At 36.0% G+C, this 16068-nt stretch overlaps 2 protein-coding genes across 2 annotated transcripts; one reads left to right on the top strand and one right to left on the bottom strand.

Annotated features, from left to right (window-relative positions):
* Positions 1-140: 140 nt before the first annotated feature.
* On the bottom strand, positions 141-1075 carry Tmem18 (transmembrane protein 18). Its single transcript, XM_020947640.2, has 4 exons — positions 849-1075; positions 669-786; positions 459-607; positions 141-402 (listed from the first exon to the last, which is right to left on the bottom strand). Exons 1-4 carry the CDS (start codon positions 906-908, stop codon positions 277-279), a joined length of 453 nt encoding a protein of 150 aa, XP_020803299.1. The 5' UTR covers positions 909-1075; the 3' UTR covers positions 141-276.
* An 80-nt stretch (positions 1076-1155) lies between these two features.
* On the top strand, positions 1156-5608 carry DUBAI (Deubiquitinating apoptotic inhibitor). Its single transcript, XM_020947643.2, has 4 exons — positions 1156-2610; positions 2671-3002; positions 3193-4006; positions 4083-5608. Exons 1-4 carry the CDS (start codon positions 1807-1809, stop codon positions 4674-4676), a joined length of 2544 nt encoding a protein of 847 aa, XP_020803302.2. The 5' UTR covers positions 1156-1806; the 3' UTR covers positions 4677-5608.
* The last annotated feature ends 10460 nt before the right edge of the window (positions 5609-16068 follow it).

Below are 16068 nucleotides of genomic sequence, written 5' to 3'. Positions count from 1 at the left end.
TAAGCACATTCCAAGCAAATTAAGCAGTTCGAACTAGTTCCAATCGGCGCGAACTAGTTACAAGCAGTACAGTTTATTTTATTTTTGAAAGATGTGGCAGCCATTTTTTCTTTTTGAATTTTGAAAGAGGAACAAATATATTTGAAATGATTCATTTGATCTTTTTCATTATATTATTGGCCTAGTTTGAACATGTCTGTGGGAAAATTCTGCCAGCTTTTTTTGGAAAGTGATGAATTGCTCACAGCCCAAATGATTTCAGATTAAATCCAATTTCTAATCAGCTTTCTCCTGCTCAGCCGTGGCTAATGTCTGGTTTAGCCGTTCCTGACGCGCTCGCTCTCGGAGTTGGGCTGTTTTCAACGAGACCATCAGCTGCGTGGAGTTGTAGAGCCAAGTTCCCTGCAGAAGTACAATTTGATAAGCCCTTGTACACAATTTACTTTGCGTTTACTTACGATCAGCAGCATGCAGTTGAGGAGTATGGGAATGGAGAAAACTGTGGAGATAAACAGTCCATTGCTATCAAAGTATTGCTGCTTGGAGAAGGAGCTCCAGTTCTGGGCCGCATACTCATTTATGCTCTCCGTGAAATAAACCGCCAGCACTGCAGATAACAAGGAAAACAATTAGGTTAAAGTGCTGGCGGTCCCTGCAAATCCACGTACGCAGTACTAGGAACAGGAAGACCTGGAAGTTGGTGTTGTTCCGGCTCAGCAGGGCTGTTGTTGTGGTCAGGACATGGACCACAACTAGGCCAATCAGCCACGGATCTGTCCAATCGATCTGAAACATGCATAATTGTTATTAAATGCCAGCATATAAAATATCAAATAGTAAACACCCACGCTGAGCAGAAATGACAAGTAGCCGGTCACTTCATTCACTTCCATTTGACCCGGATGCATGGTCCAAATTTTGTCTTGCCAACACTTTTCCTCGTTTATGTCGAACGATTTTATCACCAATTTTGTTTACCGAGAATACATGGCTGCGTTGGAAAAAAAACAACAACTAGCGGTGGACTTTCTTCGATAACCACGTCTATCGTGTTATCGATAACTCTCGGCAGTGCATGTCATAAGGCAACCAAGCAGATCACTAGAAAAGTAAGCAGTGCAAAATGTTCCAACCCGGAGTGAACTAGTTCCAAACAGTACCAAATCACCTGTTTAAGGCACCTCTACACGTTCAAAGACAGGGCTGCATCATTCTCACCCCTGCTTGTCATGCGGCTTGAACGTCTCGCATACGCTTTCGCCTGACTCAGTAGACACAACATTAAAAACGAAAAATATCACAAAGAATTCTTTGAAAAAACATTCAAAATTGTAGTTGAATCCAAGCCAACCAGTTGTGCAAGAGACGTGTGAGCACAGGGGCCGATATTAGAAGGAATCTTCCCGAACGGAGCCCTAGATGTGGCATTGTCCACAAAACTCTCTCGCTTAGAGCAAGTGGAAGTGTTGGTGGTGCAGCAGCAAAAGCAGCAGCAGCAGCAGCAGAAAAGTAGCAGCAGCGTTTTCTGGCCGAGATCAGAGGAGTGTTTAAATTGGAGCCCCGCATGTGGACACGGACTTGCCGACGCTGAAAGGTTACTCCGTAACAACGACACGTAACGGCGAGCGGTTCAAGGACGCTCGGCTGAGACTTAGCGCTCAGCGAAGGGGGACCCGCAAGAGCCGTAGTGCCCGGGCGCTAGGCAAGCCGAAGCCCCTGTCCTTCGGCAGCTGGGTGCGCCGCTCCTCCTTCTGGTCCACCAGTGTCCACGCGCCGCACGCCCACGTCAAGCGACTCCTGCGAAAGATGGCCGTCAAGCAGAACAACAGCGAGGCTGGCGAGGCCTCAGAAAATTCCGGAGGCGGCGGGAGCGGTCTGCCCCCCAACGCGAAGCCCAGCCCCTCGAATGGATTGAAAATCATTGCCGATGAAAACGCCGCCACCGAAGGCATGGAAACGGTTTCGCCAGCCGGCGAGTGCTCGGGCACTAGTCGCCAGAGCAAGCGCGACTTTAACACGCTGCTAACCAACCTGCAGAGCCTGGAGCAGGCGGAAGAGACGATCCATATGTATGAGCGGGTGATCGTGGACCTGGCGCGCATGCAGTTGCCCAAGGGGTCTGCGGAACTGAAGCGCTTTAAGGAGGACGTGATGAAAGTGGGCTCCTATCTGGCCGCTCGCAACGAGAAGTTCCATCAGATGTTCTACCTCCGCGTTGTCTACGAGCTGATCACCAAGTCCGCCTACGATCAGGCGCCCTCGTGTGCGGTGGCCGTCGTATTCAAGCTGTTCGACAACAACCAGATCCTGGAGGCGGTGCACTCACTGTTGGAGCAGAACGTGCACGATTCCAGTATTCGGAAAACTGTGGGTCTTCTCTGCGAATGGATAACCTACTGCAGTTTCTGCAGCAACCTGAATCTCTGGGTGATGGCCCTGCTCACCGGGTTGCAGGATCAGGGGAAGCGTGCTCTTCTGGACGAGATTGCGCTGGACAACATCGATAAGCTGTTCCACCTACTCGTCATTCCTGTGCTGCGGCCAAAGGCCGCCCCGATAGTTTTCCACATGCTGTCGACGACTAATTACACGCCCGAGGTTTTCCACAAGGTAAGTGCTTCCACTAGCACTACCTGAGGTCGTCCATTAATATTTGGAGTTGTTTTGCAGATATTGCCAAAGATCCCCCGTGTGCTGCACTATATAAATGTACAATCGAGCAAAGTGGACGAGAATGTGCTGGAGATTCGCAACTGTCTGCAGCAGCTGGTGGATCTCACCAGCGCCCTTATGCTACACTTTCATGAGCACGACGAGCTCTATACGCCGGTCAAGAAGGCGCTGCAGACGTATAACCCCTCGCCGAACTGTGTGGCCTTGGCGCGAGCCATGCACGAGAGTGCCCAGCCGTGGGGTCGGCGAAATGCGCGAGTCGGGCTGGTGAACCTGGGCAACACCTGCTACATGAACAGCGTGCTCCAGGCACTGGCCATGACAACCGAGTAAGTGCATATTAAGCCCTTCTGCTGATATCTGAGGCTAAACATAAATATAACCAGTGGTAGCTGTAGTAGCAGCAGGAACTGCTTATGTTTATGGTATTAAATTACCAATTCGATTTGCTTTTTACTTTCCTCGTAATATTCTTATACCTTATACTTATATAGCTCTCCTTGTTTTTACAATTTACAGTTTCAGTCGGCAGATTCTGCTAATTGAATGCGACTCACTGCTACTGTTGAAGGTGCAGCAACAGATCGCCTTGATGCATCACTCGCTGCGCTACGAGTTGACGCCGTCACGAGTGCTAGACGCCACCCGGCCGCCTGGGTTTGTGCCGGGCCTGCAGCAGGACAGCTCCGAGTTCCTAGGCCATTTGCTCGACCTGCTGCACGAGCAAGAGATCAAAAGCTCCTCATCGGACGGTACTGCAAAGCCAAGCAGTTTGGATAACGACGACTTGCTCAATGAGGACATCATGACCAGCGGTGTGATACCCTACAACAGCAATGATCATGAGCTCAGCAGCGGATGCAGCCGCAGCAAGACACCTGCCACTCCGACAGCAATACCCACCACAGGCACAAACGGCAGCTCACAGCTGCAGGGACAGTCGGCGGGCCTTCCACAGAAGCTAGCTTCCACCATCGATAAGACTTTCGCCGGGAAGCTGTCAACCACCTACCGTTGCCTAAGCTGTGGCTGGGAGAGCCGTAATGAGGACAGCTTCAGGGAGCTTCAGTTATCCTTTCCCGACGTCAAGGACGACTGCGGAGCCACTAACTACTCGGTGCAGGACCTCATCGAGTATTTCTGTTCGCCGGAAAAGCTGGACGGCGACAATCAGTACCATTGTCCGCGGTGCAAGAAACATTGCGATGCGGAGCGACACATCGGGGTCACTCAGGCGCCCAGGAACCTTATCCTCACCCTCAAGCAGTTCAAGTATGACCAGAAGTACCACTACCGCACCAAGCTGATGCACAAGGTGTTTCATGACGAGAGTGTGAGTATCTGCAGAGCTTTGTTTTAAAACCAAAGTATCGTCTTCGTGCTAATTTTGACGTTTTTTTGGCCCACAGGTCACGGTCAAGCTGTGCGCCACCGACTCGCTGCAGGAGATGTCTACGGTGCATTACGACCTCTATGCCGGAGTCGTGCACTCTGGGTTTAGCATGGACTCCGGTCACTACTTCACGTTCGCGGCGGATCAGTCGAAGAACTGGTACAAGTTCAACGACAATCTGGTGACCCACTCGCAGCCAGAGGAGATGCACAACCTCACCTCGCCCAATACGCCCTACATACTTTTCTACAAGATGTGTGCTCGCTCCAACGAATTAAACGGTGCGTCCTCCGCAAGCTGCAGTTCGAGCATAAACGGAGGATCGGGAGGGGGCCATCATATGGTCTCGGTGCCGATGTCGCCGCCACTGACGCTGGAGGAATTACCGCGCCAACTGCGCGACTATGTCAAGAAGGACAACCATATGTACAACGAGGAGTTACGGATGCAGCGCTACAAGCGAGGCGCCAGCGGCGGGCACAATGGATTCGTTAGCCGTCACAGCTACGACGGCGACGGGGATGACGACGATGATGACCAGGATCTGCCGCCGTCCGGCGGATGCGGTGGCAACGGTCTGGACATGAACATCAATCGTTTTGTCTACTGAGGTGATCAAGAAGAGCAAGGGGAGCGTGCAGACTTTAGGTCTTCACTAAACTACACTCACACACACACACATATATATATTTATATATATATATATATGTATATATATATATATATGTTTATCCACTTTATAAAAGGAAAGCGCATACTAATCTCTAAATGTTACGTACAAGTATATATATATATATATATATATATAGAGCCGATCGAGAAACACATGATACACATGGCTATAACCGCGTATGTGGCCGCATGTGCTCTTCGTCGCTCCTTCGGTGCGCTCTTCCGTTGTTTTCCATAATACACTATTCCCGAAATCACCAAATCCAGTTCCCGCTTACTCCCCCCCACTCCACTCATTCATAAGCAAAACTATAATTGTATTGTTATGATTTTTTTGTTTTTGTTAACACAAACCTAGTTTTTAGAACTAGCATACTTATATATGCGTATACACATATACATATACTGATACTGATAACAATTAAAAATGCATCTGAAATGGCCAGAGAAGCAAGAGAGATAGTGAGCGATATACTCGAAGGTATAAGAAGACCACTAACTTCCAAAGCAGACAAGCAGCTAAGTCAGGGAAGACACTTGATTCAGCTCTGAGAGGACATCATCACAGCGAACGGGGAGCATTAGGGATTTGTACTAAAGCGCGCTGGTTAATCCCCACAAAACAACGTATTATTACTTTTCCTGTTGATTTTTTTAAAACGAATTTGTAATCGATATACAAAACACCCATGAAAATTCATCTCTTTCGAATCTGGTGAGCAGAGATCGGCGATCGACTTTGATATTATTGCAATTAAATTGGAATAATTTCACAGAACCTTTGTATATGGTGTATGTCTATTGATAACCAAAATCTATAATATATGCTATGCTATAAGAGTAATAATAAAGATAAAAAAGACAAGCCAAGAACCGTTAAAGTGCTTATTTATATTATATATATATATTCTTGATCAACATCAACACGCAAATTTTTCTAGCTATATCCGGCTAAAAAAAATGTTTCAATAATTTTTAATTTTTTTTAAAAAGGAAGGGTGACATCATTAAAATTTTCGAAAATCGGCCAAAAATTCACGTTTTAAATGGAGTATGCAGTTTTGTTAACCTGCTAAAAATTAACATACGACCGCCTTCCGAATTGAAATTAATGCATTTTTGGCTTAGTTGTGAGATTTTAAAATTTTGATTTGCCGAAAAATTTCATATAAGAATAAAGTTAATATCGATTTAAAAAAATGGTGATGCACCCTCAGTCAGAAGCTTACAAGAAAGTGAAGGAGCTATTTCCGACCCCATAAATCATATATATTCTTGATCAGCATCAACAGCCCAATCGTTCTAGCCTTGTCCGGTCGAAAAATAAATTTTTGGCATTTTTCCGAAAATTGAAAATTTTATAAGGGGTTACATCATTAAAATTGCCAAAATTTGACAACAAATTGAATTTTTTAAATTTGAAAACTGAGTATGCAGCTTTGTTAATCTACTAAAAACTAGCATAGAACAGCTTTCCGAATTAAAATCAATGATTTTTTGGCTTAGTTATGAGTTTTTTAAATTATGATTTTTGGGAAAAATGTTCTGTTTTTAAACCTTTTTTTCGGGTTTTTATAATTTTAGTCAGAAACTTATAACAGCATCAACAAACGCAGTATGCAGATTTGTTAGTGCTATAAAAACTTGCACAGAAAAGCTTTCCGATTCAAAATTAATGCCATTTTGGCTTAATTATGATATTTGGAAACATCAGATTATTAAAGAAAATTGTCTGTTTTTATACCTTTTTGCAGATTATAGCTTCAGTCAGAAGATTAAAACGCAGTGAAGGAGTCATTTCCGACCCTATAAACCATATATATTCTTGATCAGCATCAATAGCCCAATCGTTCTAGCCTTGTCCGGTCGAAAAATAAATTTTTGGCATTTTTCCGAAAATTGAAAATTTTATAAGGGGTTACATCATTAAAATTGCCAAAATTTGACAACAAATTGAATTTTTTAAATTTGAAAACTGAGTATGCAGCTTTGTTAATCTACTAAAAACTAGCATAGAACAGCTTTCCGAATTAAAATCAATGATTTTTTGGCTTAGTTATGAGTTTTTTAAATTATGATTTTTGGGAAAAATGTTCTGTTTTTATACCTTTTTTTCGGGTTTTTATAATTTTAGTCAGAAACTTATAACAGCATCAACAAACGCAGTATGCAGATTTGTTAGTGCTATAAAAACTTGCGCAGAAAAGCTTTCCGATTCAAAATTAATGCAATTTTGGCTTAATTATGATATTTGGAAAACGCAGATTATTTAAGAAAATTGTCTGTTTTTATACCTTTTTGCAGATTATAGCTTCAGTCAGAAGATTAAAACGCAGTGAAGGAGTCATTTCCGACCCTATAAACCATATATATTCTTGATCAGCATCAACAGCCCAATCGTTCTAGCCTTGTCCGGTCGAAAAATAAATTTTTGATCTTTTTCCGAAAATTGAAAATTTTATAAGGGGTTACATCATTAAAATTGCCAAAATTTGACAACAAATTGAATTTTTTAAATTTGAAAACTGAGTATGCAGCTTTGTTAATCTACTAAAAACTAGCATAGAACAGCTTTCCGAATTAAAATCAATGATTTTTTGGCTTAGTTATGAGTTTTTTAAATTATGATTTTTGGGAAAAATGTTCTGTTTTTATACCTTTTTTCGTGTTTTTATAATTTTAGTCAGAAACTTATAACAGCATCAACAAACGCAGTATGCAGATTTGTTAGTGCTATAAAAACTTGCACAGAAAAGCTTTCCGATTCAAAATTAATGCTATTTTGGCTTAATTATGATATTTGGAAAACTCAGATTATTTAAGAAAATTGTCTGTTTTTATACCTTTTTGCAGATTATAGCTTCAGTCAGAAGATTAAAACGCAGTGAAGGAGTCATTTCCGACCCTATAAACCATATATATTCTTGGTCAGCATCAACAGCCCAATCGTTCTAGCCTTGTCCGGTCGAAAAATAAATTTTTGATCTTTTTCCGAAAATTGAAAATTTTATAAGGGGTTACATCATTAAAATTGCCAAAATTTGACAACAAATTGAATTTTTTAAATTTGAAAACTGAGTATGCAGCTTTGTTAATCTACTAAAAACTAGCATAGAACAGCTTTCCGAATTAAAATCAATGATTTTTTGGCTTAGTTATGAGTTTTTTAAATTATGATTTTTGGGAAAAATGTTCTGTTTTTATACCTTTTTTTCGGGTTTTTATAATTTTAGTCAGAAACTTATAACAGCACCAACAAACGCAGTATGCAGATTTGTTAGTGCTATAAAAACTTGCGCAGAAAAGCTTTCCGATTCAAAATTAATGCAATTTTGGCTTAATTATGATATTTGGAAAACGCAGATTATTTAAGAAAATTGTCTGTTTTTATACCTTTTTGCAGATTATAGCTTCAGTCAGAAGATTAAAACGCAGTGAAGGAGTCATTTCCGACCCTATAAACCATATATATTCTTGATCAGCATCAACAGCCCAATCGTTCTAGCCTTGTCCGGTCGAAAAATAAATTTTTGATCTTTTTCCGAAAATTGAAAATTTTATAAGGGGTTACATCATTAAATTTGCCAAAATTTGACAACAAATTGAATTTTTTAAATTTGAAAACTGAGTATGCAGCTTTGTTAATCTACTAAAAACTAGCATAGAACAGCTTTCCGAATTAAAATCAATGATTTTTTGGCTTAGTTATGAGTTTTTTAAATTATGATTTTTGGGAAAAATGTTCTGTTTTTATACCTTTTTTCGGGTTTTTATAATTTTAGTCAGAAACTTATAACAGCATCAACAAACGCAGTATGCAGATTTGTTAGTGCTATAAAAACTTGCGCAGAAAAGCTTTCCGATTTAAAATTAATGCAATTTTGGCTTAATTATGATATTTGGAAAACTCAGATTATTTAAGAAAATTGTCTGTTTTTATACCTTTTTGCAGATTATAGCTTCAGTCAGAAGATTAAAACGCAGTGAAGGAGTCATTTCCGACCCTATAAACCATATATATTCTTGATCAGCATCAACAGCCCAATCGTTCTAGCCTTGTCCGGTCGAAAAATAAATTTTTGATCTTTTTCCGAAAATTGAAAATTTTATAAGGGGTTACATCATTAAAATTGCCAAAATTTGACAACAAATTGAATTTTTTAAATTTGAAAACTGAGTATGCAGCTTTGTTAATCTACTAAAAACTAGCATAGAACAGCTTTCCGAATTAAAATCAATGATTTTTTGGCTTAGTTATGAGTTTTTTAAATTATGATTTTTGGGAAAAATGTTCTGTTTTTATACCTTTTTTCGGGTTTTTATAATTTTAGTCAGAAACTTATAACAGCATCAACAAACGCAGTATGCAGATTTGTTAGTGCTATAAAAACTTGCACAGAAAAGCTTTCCGATTCAAAATTAATGCTATTTTGGCTTATTTATGATATTTGGAAAACTCAGATTATTTAAGAAAATTGTCTGTTTTTATACCTTTTTGCAGATTATAGCTTCAGTCAGAAGATTAAAACGCAGTGAAGGAGTCATTTCCGACCCTATAAACCATATATATTCTTGATCAGCATCAACAGCCCAATCGTTCTAGCCTTGTCCGGTCGAAAAATAAATTTTTGATCTTTTTCCGAAAATTGAAAATTTTATAAGGGGTTACATCATTAAAATTGCCAAAATTTGACAACAAATTGAATTTTTTAAATTTGAAAACTGAGTATGCAGCTTTGTTAATCTACTAAAAACTAGCATAGAACAGCTTTCCGAATTAAAATCAATGATTTTTTGGCTTAGTTATGAGTTTTTTAAATTATGATTTTTGGGAAAAATGTTCTGTTTTTATACCTTTTTTCGTGTTTTTATAATTTTAGTCAGAAACTTATAACAGCATCAACAAACGCAGTATGCAGATTTGTTAGTGCTATAAAAACTTGCACAGAGAAGCTTTCCGATTCAAAATTAATGCTATTTTGGCTTAATTATGATATTTGGAAAACTCAGATTATTTAAGAAAATTGTCTGTTTTTATACCTTTTTGCAGATTATAGCTTCAGTCAGAAGATTAAAACGCAGTGAAGGAGTCATTTCCGACCCTATAAACCATATATATTCTTGGTCAGCATCAACAGCCCAATCGTTCTAGCCTTGTCCGGTCGAAAAATAAATTTTTGATCTTTTTCCGAAAATTGAAAATTTTATAAGGGGTTACATCATTAAAATTGCCAAAATTTGACAAAAAATTGAATTTTTTAAATTTGAAAACTGAGTATGCAGCTTTGTTAATCTACTAAAAACTAGCATAGAACAGCTTTCCGAATTAAAATCAATGATTTTTTGGCTTAGTTATGAGTTTTTTAAATTATGATTTTTGGGAAAAATGTTCTGTTTTTATACCTTTTTTCGGGTTTTTATAATTTTAGTCAGAAACTTATAACAGCATCAACAAACGCAGTATGCAGATTTGTTAGTGCTATAAAAACTTGCACAGAAAAGCTTTCCGATTCAAAATTAATGCTATTTTGGCTTATTTATGATATTTGGAAAACTCAGATTATTTAAGAAAATTGTCTGTTTTTATACCTTTTTGCAGATTATAGCTTCAGTCAGAAGATTAAAACGCAGTGAAGGAGTCATTTCCGACCCTATAAACCATATATATTCTTGGTCAGCATCAACAGCCCAATCGTTCTAGCCTTGTCCGGTCGAAAAATAAATTTTTGATCTTTTTCCGAAAATTGAAAATTTTATAAGGGGTTACATCATTAAAATTGCCAAAATTGGACAACAAATTGAATTTTTTAAATTTAAAACTGAGTATGCAGCTTTGTTAATCTACTAAAAACTAGCATAGAACAGCTTTCCGAATTAAAATCAATGATTTTTTGGCTTAGTTATGAGTTTTTTAAATTATGATTTTTGGGAAAAATGTTCTGTTTTTATACCTTTTTTCGTGTTTTTATAATTTTAGTCAGAAACTTATAACAGCATCAACAAACGCAGTATGCAGATTTGTTAGTGCTATAAAAACTTGCACAGAAAAGCTTTCCGATTCAAAATTAATGCTATTTTGGCTTAATTATGATATTTGGAAAACTCAGATTATTTAAGAAAATTGTCTGTTTTTATACCTTTTTGCAGATTATAGCTTCAGTCAGAAGATTAAAACGCAGTGAAGGAGTCATTTCCGACCCTATAAACCATATATATTCTTGATCAGCATCAACAGCCCAATCGTTCTAGCCTTGTCCGGTCGAAAAATAAATTTTTGATCTTTTTCCGAAAATTGAAAATTTTATAATTATTATATCATTAAAATTGCCAAAATTTGACAACAAATTGAATTTATTAAATTTTAAAACTGAGTATGCAGCTTTGTTAATCTACTAAAAACTAGCATAGAACAGCTTTCCGAATTAAAATCAATGATTTTTTGGCTTAGTTATGAGTTTTTTAAAATATGATTTTTGGGAAAAATGTTCTGATTTTATACCTTTTTTCGGGTTTTTATAATTTTAGTCAGAAACTTATAACAGCATCAACAAACGCAGTATGCAGATTTGTTAGTGCTATAAAAACTTGCTCAGAAAAGCTTTCCGATTCAAAATTAATGCTATTTTGGCTTAATTATGATATTTGGAAAACTCAGATTATTTAAGAAAATTGTCTGTTTTTATACCTTTTTGCAGATTATAGCTTCAGTCAGAAGATTAAAACGCAGTGAAGGAGTCATTTCCGACCCTATAAACCATATATATTCTTGATCAGCATCAACAGCCCAATCGTTCTAGCCTTGTCCGGTCAAAAAATAAATTTTTGGCATTTTTCCGAAAATTGAAAATTTTATAAGGGGTTACATCATTAAAATTGCCAAAATTTGACAACAAATTGAATTTTTTAAATTTGAAAACTGAGTATGCAGCTTTGTTAATCTACTAAAAACTAGCATAGAACAGCTTTCCGAATTAAAATCAATGATTTTTTGGCTTAGTTATGAGTTTTTTAAATTATGATTTTTGGGAAAAATGTTCTGTTTTTATACCTTTTTTCGGGTTTTTATTATTTTAGTCAGAAACTTATAACAGCATCAACAAACGCAGTATGCAGATTTGTTAGTGCTATAAAAACTTGCACAGAAAAGCTTTCCGATTCAAAATTAATGCTATTTTGGCTTAATTATGATATTTGGAAAACTCAGATTATTTAAGAAAATTGTCTGTTTTTATACCTTTTTGCAGATTATAGCTTCAGTCAGAAGATTAAAACGCAGTAAAGGAGTCATTTCCGACCCTATAAACCATATATATTCTTGATCAGCATCAACAGCCCAATCGTTCTAGCCTTGTCCGGTCGAAAAATAAATTTTTGATCTTATTCCGAAAATTGAAAATTTTATAAGGGGTTACATCATTAAAATTGCCAAAATTTGACAACAAATTGAATTTTTTAAATTTGAAAAATGAGTATGCAGCTTTGTTAATCTACTAAAAACTAGCATAGAACAGCTTTCCGAATTAAAATCAATGATTTTTTGGCTTAGTTATGAGTTTTTTAAACTATGAGTTTTGGGAAAAATGTTCTGTTTTTATACCTTTTTTCGGGTTTTTATAATTTTAGTCAGAAACTTATAACAGCATCAACAAACGCAGTATTTTAATCTTCTGACTGAAGCTATAATCTGCAAAAAGGTATAAAAACAGACAATTTTCTTTTATAATCTGATGTTTCCAAATATCATAATTAAGCCAAAATAGCATTAAATTTGAATCGGAAAGCTTTTCTGCGCAAGTTTTTATAGCACTAACAAATCTGCATACTGCGTTTGTTAATGCTTTTATAAGTTGCTGACTAAAATTATAAAAACCCGAAAAAAGGTATAAAAACAGAACATTTTTCCCAAAAATCATAGTTTAAAAAACTCATAACTAAGCCAAAAAATCATTGATTTTAATTCGGAAAGCTGTTCTATGCTAGTTTTTAGTAGATTAACAAAGCTGCATACTCAGTTTTCAAATTTAAAAAATTCAATTTTTTGTCCAATTTTGGCAATTTTAATGATGTAACCCCTTATAAAATTTTCAATTTTCGGAAAAGTGCGAAAAATTTATTTTTCGACCGGACAAGGCTAGAATGATTGGGCTGTTGATGCTGATCAAGAATATATATGGTTTATAGGGTCGGAAATGACTCCTTTACTGCGTTTTAATCTTCTGACTGAAGCTATAATCTGCAAAAAGGTATAAAACCAGACATTTTTCTTAAATAATCGAGGTTTTCCGAACATCATAATTAAGCCAAAATAGCATTCATTTTGAATCGGAAAGCTTTTCTGCGCAAGTTTTTATAGCACTAACAAATCTGCATACTGCGTTTGTTGATGCTGTTATAAGTTTCTGACTAAAATTATAAAAACCCGAAAAAAGGTATAAAAACAGAACATTTTTCCCAAAAATCATAGTTTAAAAAACTCATAACTAAGCCAAAAAATCATTGATTTTAATTCGAAAAGCTGTTCTATGCTAGTTTTTAGTAGATTAACAAAGCTGCATACTCAGTTTTCAAATTTAAAAAATTCAATTTGTTGTCAAATTTTGGCAATTTTAATGATGTAACCCCTTATAAAATTTTCAATTTTCGGAAAAGTGCGAAAAATTTATTTTTCGACCGGACAAGGCTAGAACGATTGGGCTGTTGATGCTGATCAAGAATATATATGGTTTATAGGGTCGGAAATGACTCCTTCACTGCGTTTTAATCTTCTGACTGAAGCTATAATCTGCAAAAAGGTATAAAAACAGACAATTTTCTTTTATAATCTGATGTTTCCAAATATCATAATTAAGCCAAAATAGCATTAAATTTGAATCGGAAAGCTTTTCTGCGCAAGTTTTTATAGCACTAACAAATCTGCATACTGCGTTTGTTAATGCTTTTATAAGTTGCTGACTAAAATTATAAAAACCCGAAAAAAGGTATAAAAACAGAACATTTTTCCCAAAAATCATAGTTTAAAAAACTCATAACTAAGCCAAAAAATCATTGATTTTAATTCGGAAAGCTGTTCTATGCTAGTTTTTAGTAGATTAACAAAGCTGCATACTCAGTTTTCAAATTTAAAAAATTCAATTTGTTGTCAAATTTTGGCAATTTTAATGATGTAACCCCTTATAAAATTTTCAATTTTCGGAAAAGTGCGAAAAATTTATTTTTCGACCGGACAAGGCTAGAACGATTGGGCTGTTGATGCTGATCAAGAATATATATGGTTTATATGAAGCTATAATCTGCAAAAAGGTATAAAAACAGACAATTTTCTTTTATAATCTGATGTTTCCAAATATCATAATTAAGCCAAAATAGCATTAAATTTGAATCGGAAAGCTTTTCTGCGCAAGTTTTTATAGCACTAACAAATCTGCATACTGCGTTTGTTAATGCTTTTATAAGTTGCTGACTAAAATTATAAAAACCCGAAAAAAGGTATAAAAACAGAACATTTTTCCCAAAAATCATAGTTTAAAAAACTCATAACTAAGCCAAAAAATCATTGATTTTAATTCGGAAAGCTGTTCTATGCTAGTTTTTAGTAGATTAACAAAGCTGCATACTCAGTTTTCAAATTTAAAAAATTCAATTTGTTGTCAAATTTTGGCAATTTTAATGATGTAACCCCTTATAAAATTTTCAATTTTCGGAAAAGTGCGAAAAATTTATTTTTCGACCGGACAAGGCTAGAACGATTGGGCTGTTGATGCTGATCAAGAATATATATGGTTTATAGGGTCGGAAATGACTCCTTCACTGCGTTTTAATCTTCTGACTGAAGCTATAATCTGCAAAAAGGTATAAAACCAGACAATTTTCTTAAATAATTGAGGTTTTCCGAACATCATAATTAAGCCAAAATAGCATTCATTTTGAATCGGAAAGCTTTTCTGCGCAAGTTTTTATAGCACTAACAAATCTGCATACTGCGTTTGTTGATGCTGTTATAAGTTTCTGACTAAAATTATAAAAACCCGAAAAAAGGTATAAAAACAGAACATTTTTCCCAAAAATCATAGTTTAAAAAACTCATAACTAAGCCAAAAAATCATTGATTTTAATTCGGAAAGCTGTTCTATGCTAGTTTTTAGTAGATTAACAAAGCTGCATACTCAGTTTTCAAATTTAAAAAATTCAATTTTTTGTCCAATTTTGGCAATTTTAATGATGTAACCCCTTATAAAATTTTCAATTTTCGGAAAAAGATCAAAAATTTATTATTCGACCGGACAAGGCTAGAACGATTGGGCTGTTGATGCTGATCAAGAATATATATGGTTTATAGGGTCGGAAATGACTCCTTCACTGCGTTTTAATCTTCTGACTGAAGCTATAATCTGCAAAAAGGTATAAAACCAGACAATTTTCTTAAATAATTGAGGTTTTCCGAACATCATAATTAAGCCAAAATAGCATTCATTTTGAATCGGAAAGCTTTTCTGCGCAAGTTTTTATAGCACTAACAAATCTGCATACTGCGTTTGTTGATGCTGTTATAAGTTTCTGACTAAAATTATAAAAACCCGAAAAAAGGTATAAAAACAGAACATTTTTCCCAAAAATCATAGTTTAAAAAACTCATAACTAAGCCAAAAAATCATTGATTTTAATTCGGAAAGCTGTTCTATGCTAGTTTTTAGTAGATTAACAAAGCTGCATACTCAGTTTTCAAATTTAAAAAATTCAATTTTTTGTCCAATTTTGGCAATTTTAATGATGTAACCCCTTATAAAATTTTCAATTTTCGGAAAAAGATCAAAAATTTATTATTCGACCGGACAAGGCTAGAACGATTGGGCTGTTGATGCTGATCAAGAATATATATGCTTTATAGGGTCGGAAATGACTCCTTCACTGCGTTTAAATCTTCTGACTGAAGCTATAATCTGCAAAAAGGTATAAAACCAGACATTTTTCTTAAATAATCGAGGTTTTCCGAACATCAGCATTAAGCCAAAATAGCATTAATTTTGAATCGGAAAGCTTTTCTGCGCAAGTTTTTATAGCACTAACAAATCTGCATACTGCGTTTGTTAATGCTGTTATAAGTTTCTGACTAAAATTATAAAAACCCGAAAAAAGGTATAAAAACAGAACATTTTTCCCAAAAATCATAGTTTAAAAAACTCATAACTAAGCCAAAAAATCATTGATTTTAATTCGGAAAGCTGTTCTATGCTAGTTTTTAGTAGATTAACAAAGCTGCATACTCAGTTTTCAAATTTAAAAAATTCAATTTTTTGTCCAATTTTGGCAATTTTAATGATGTAACCCCTTAT

Source organism: Drosophila serrata, unplaced genomic scaffold (genome assembly GCF_035046125.1).
Source record: "Drosophila serrata isolate PLE 108 unplaced genomic scaffold, ASM3504612v1 contig_334, whole genome shotgun sequence".
Classification (NCBI taxonomy): domain Eukaryota; kingdom Metazoa; phylum Arthropoda; class Insecta; order Diptera; family Drosophilidae; genus Drosophila; species Drosophila serrata.
Note: the sequence above shows the minus strand (reverse complement) of the source record. Positions and strands in the feature narration are given on the sequence as shown.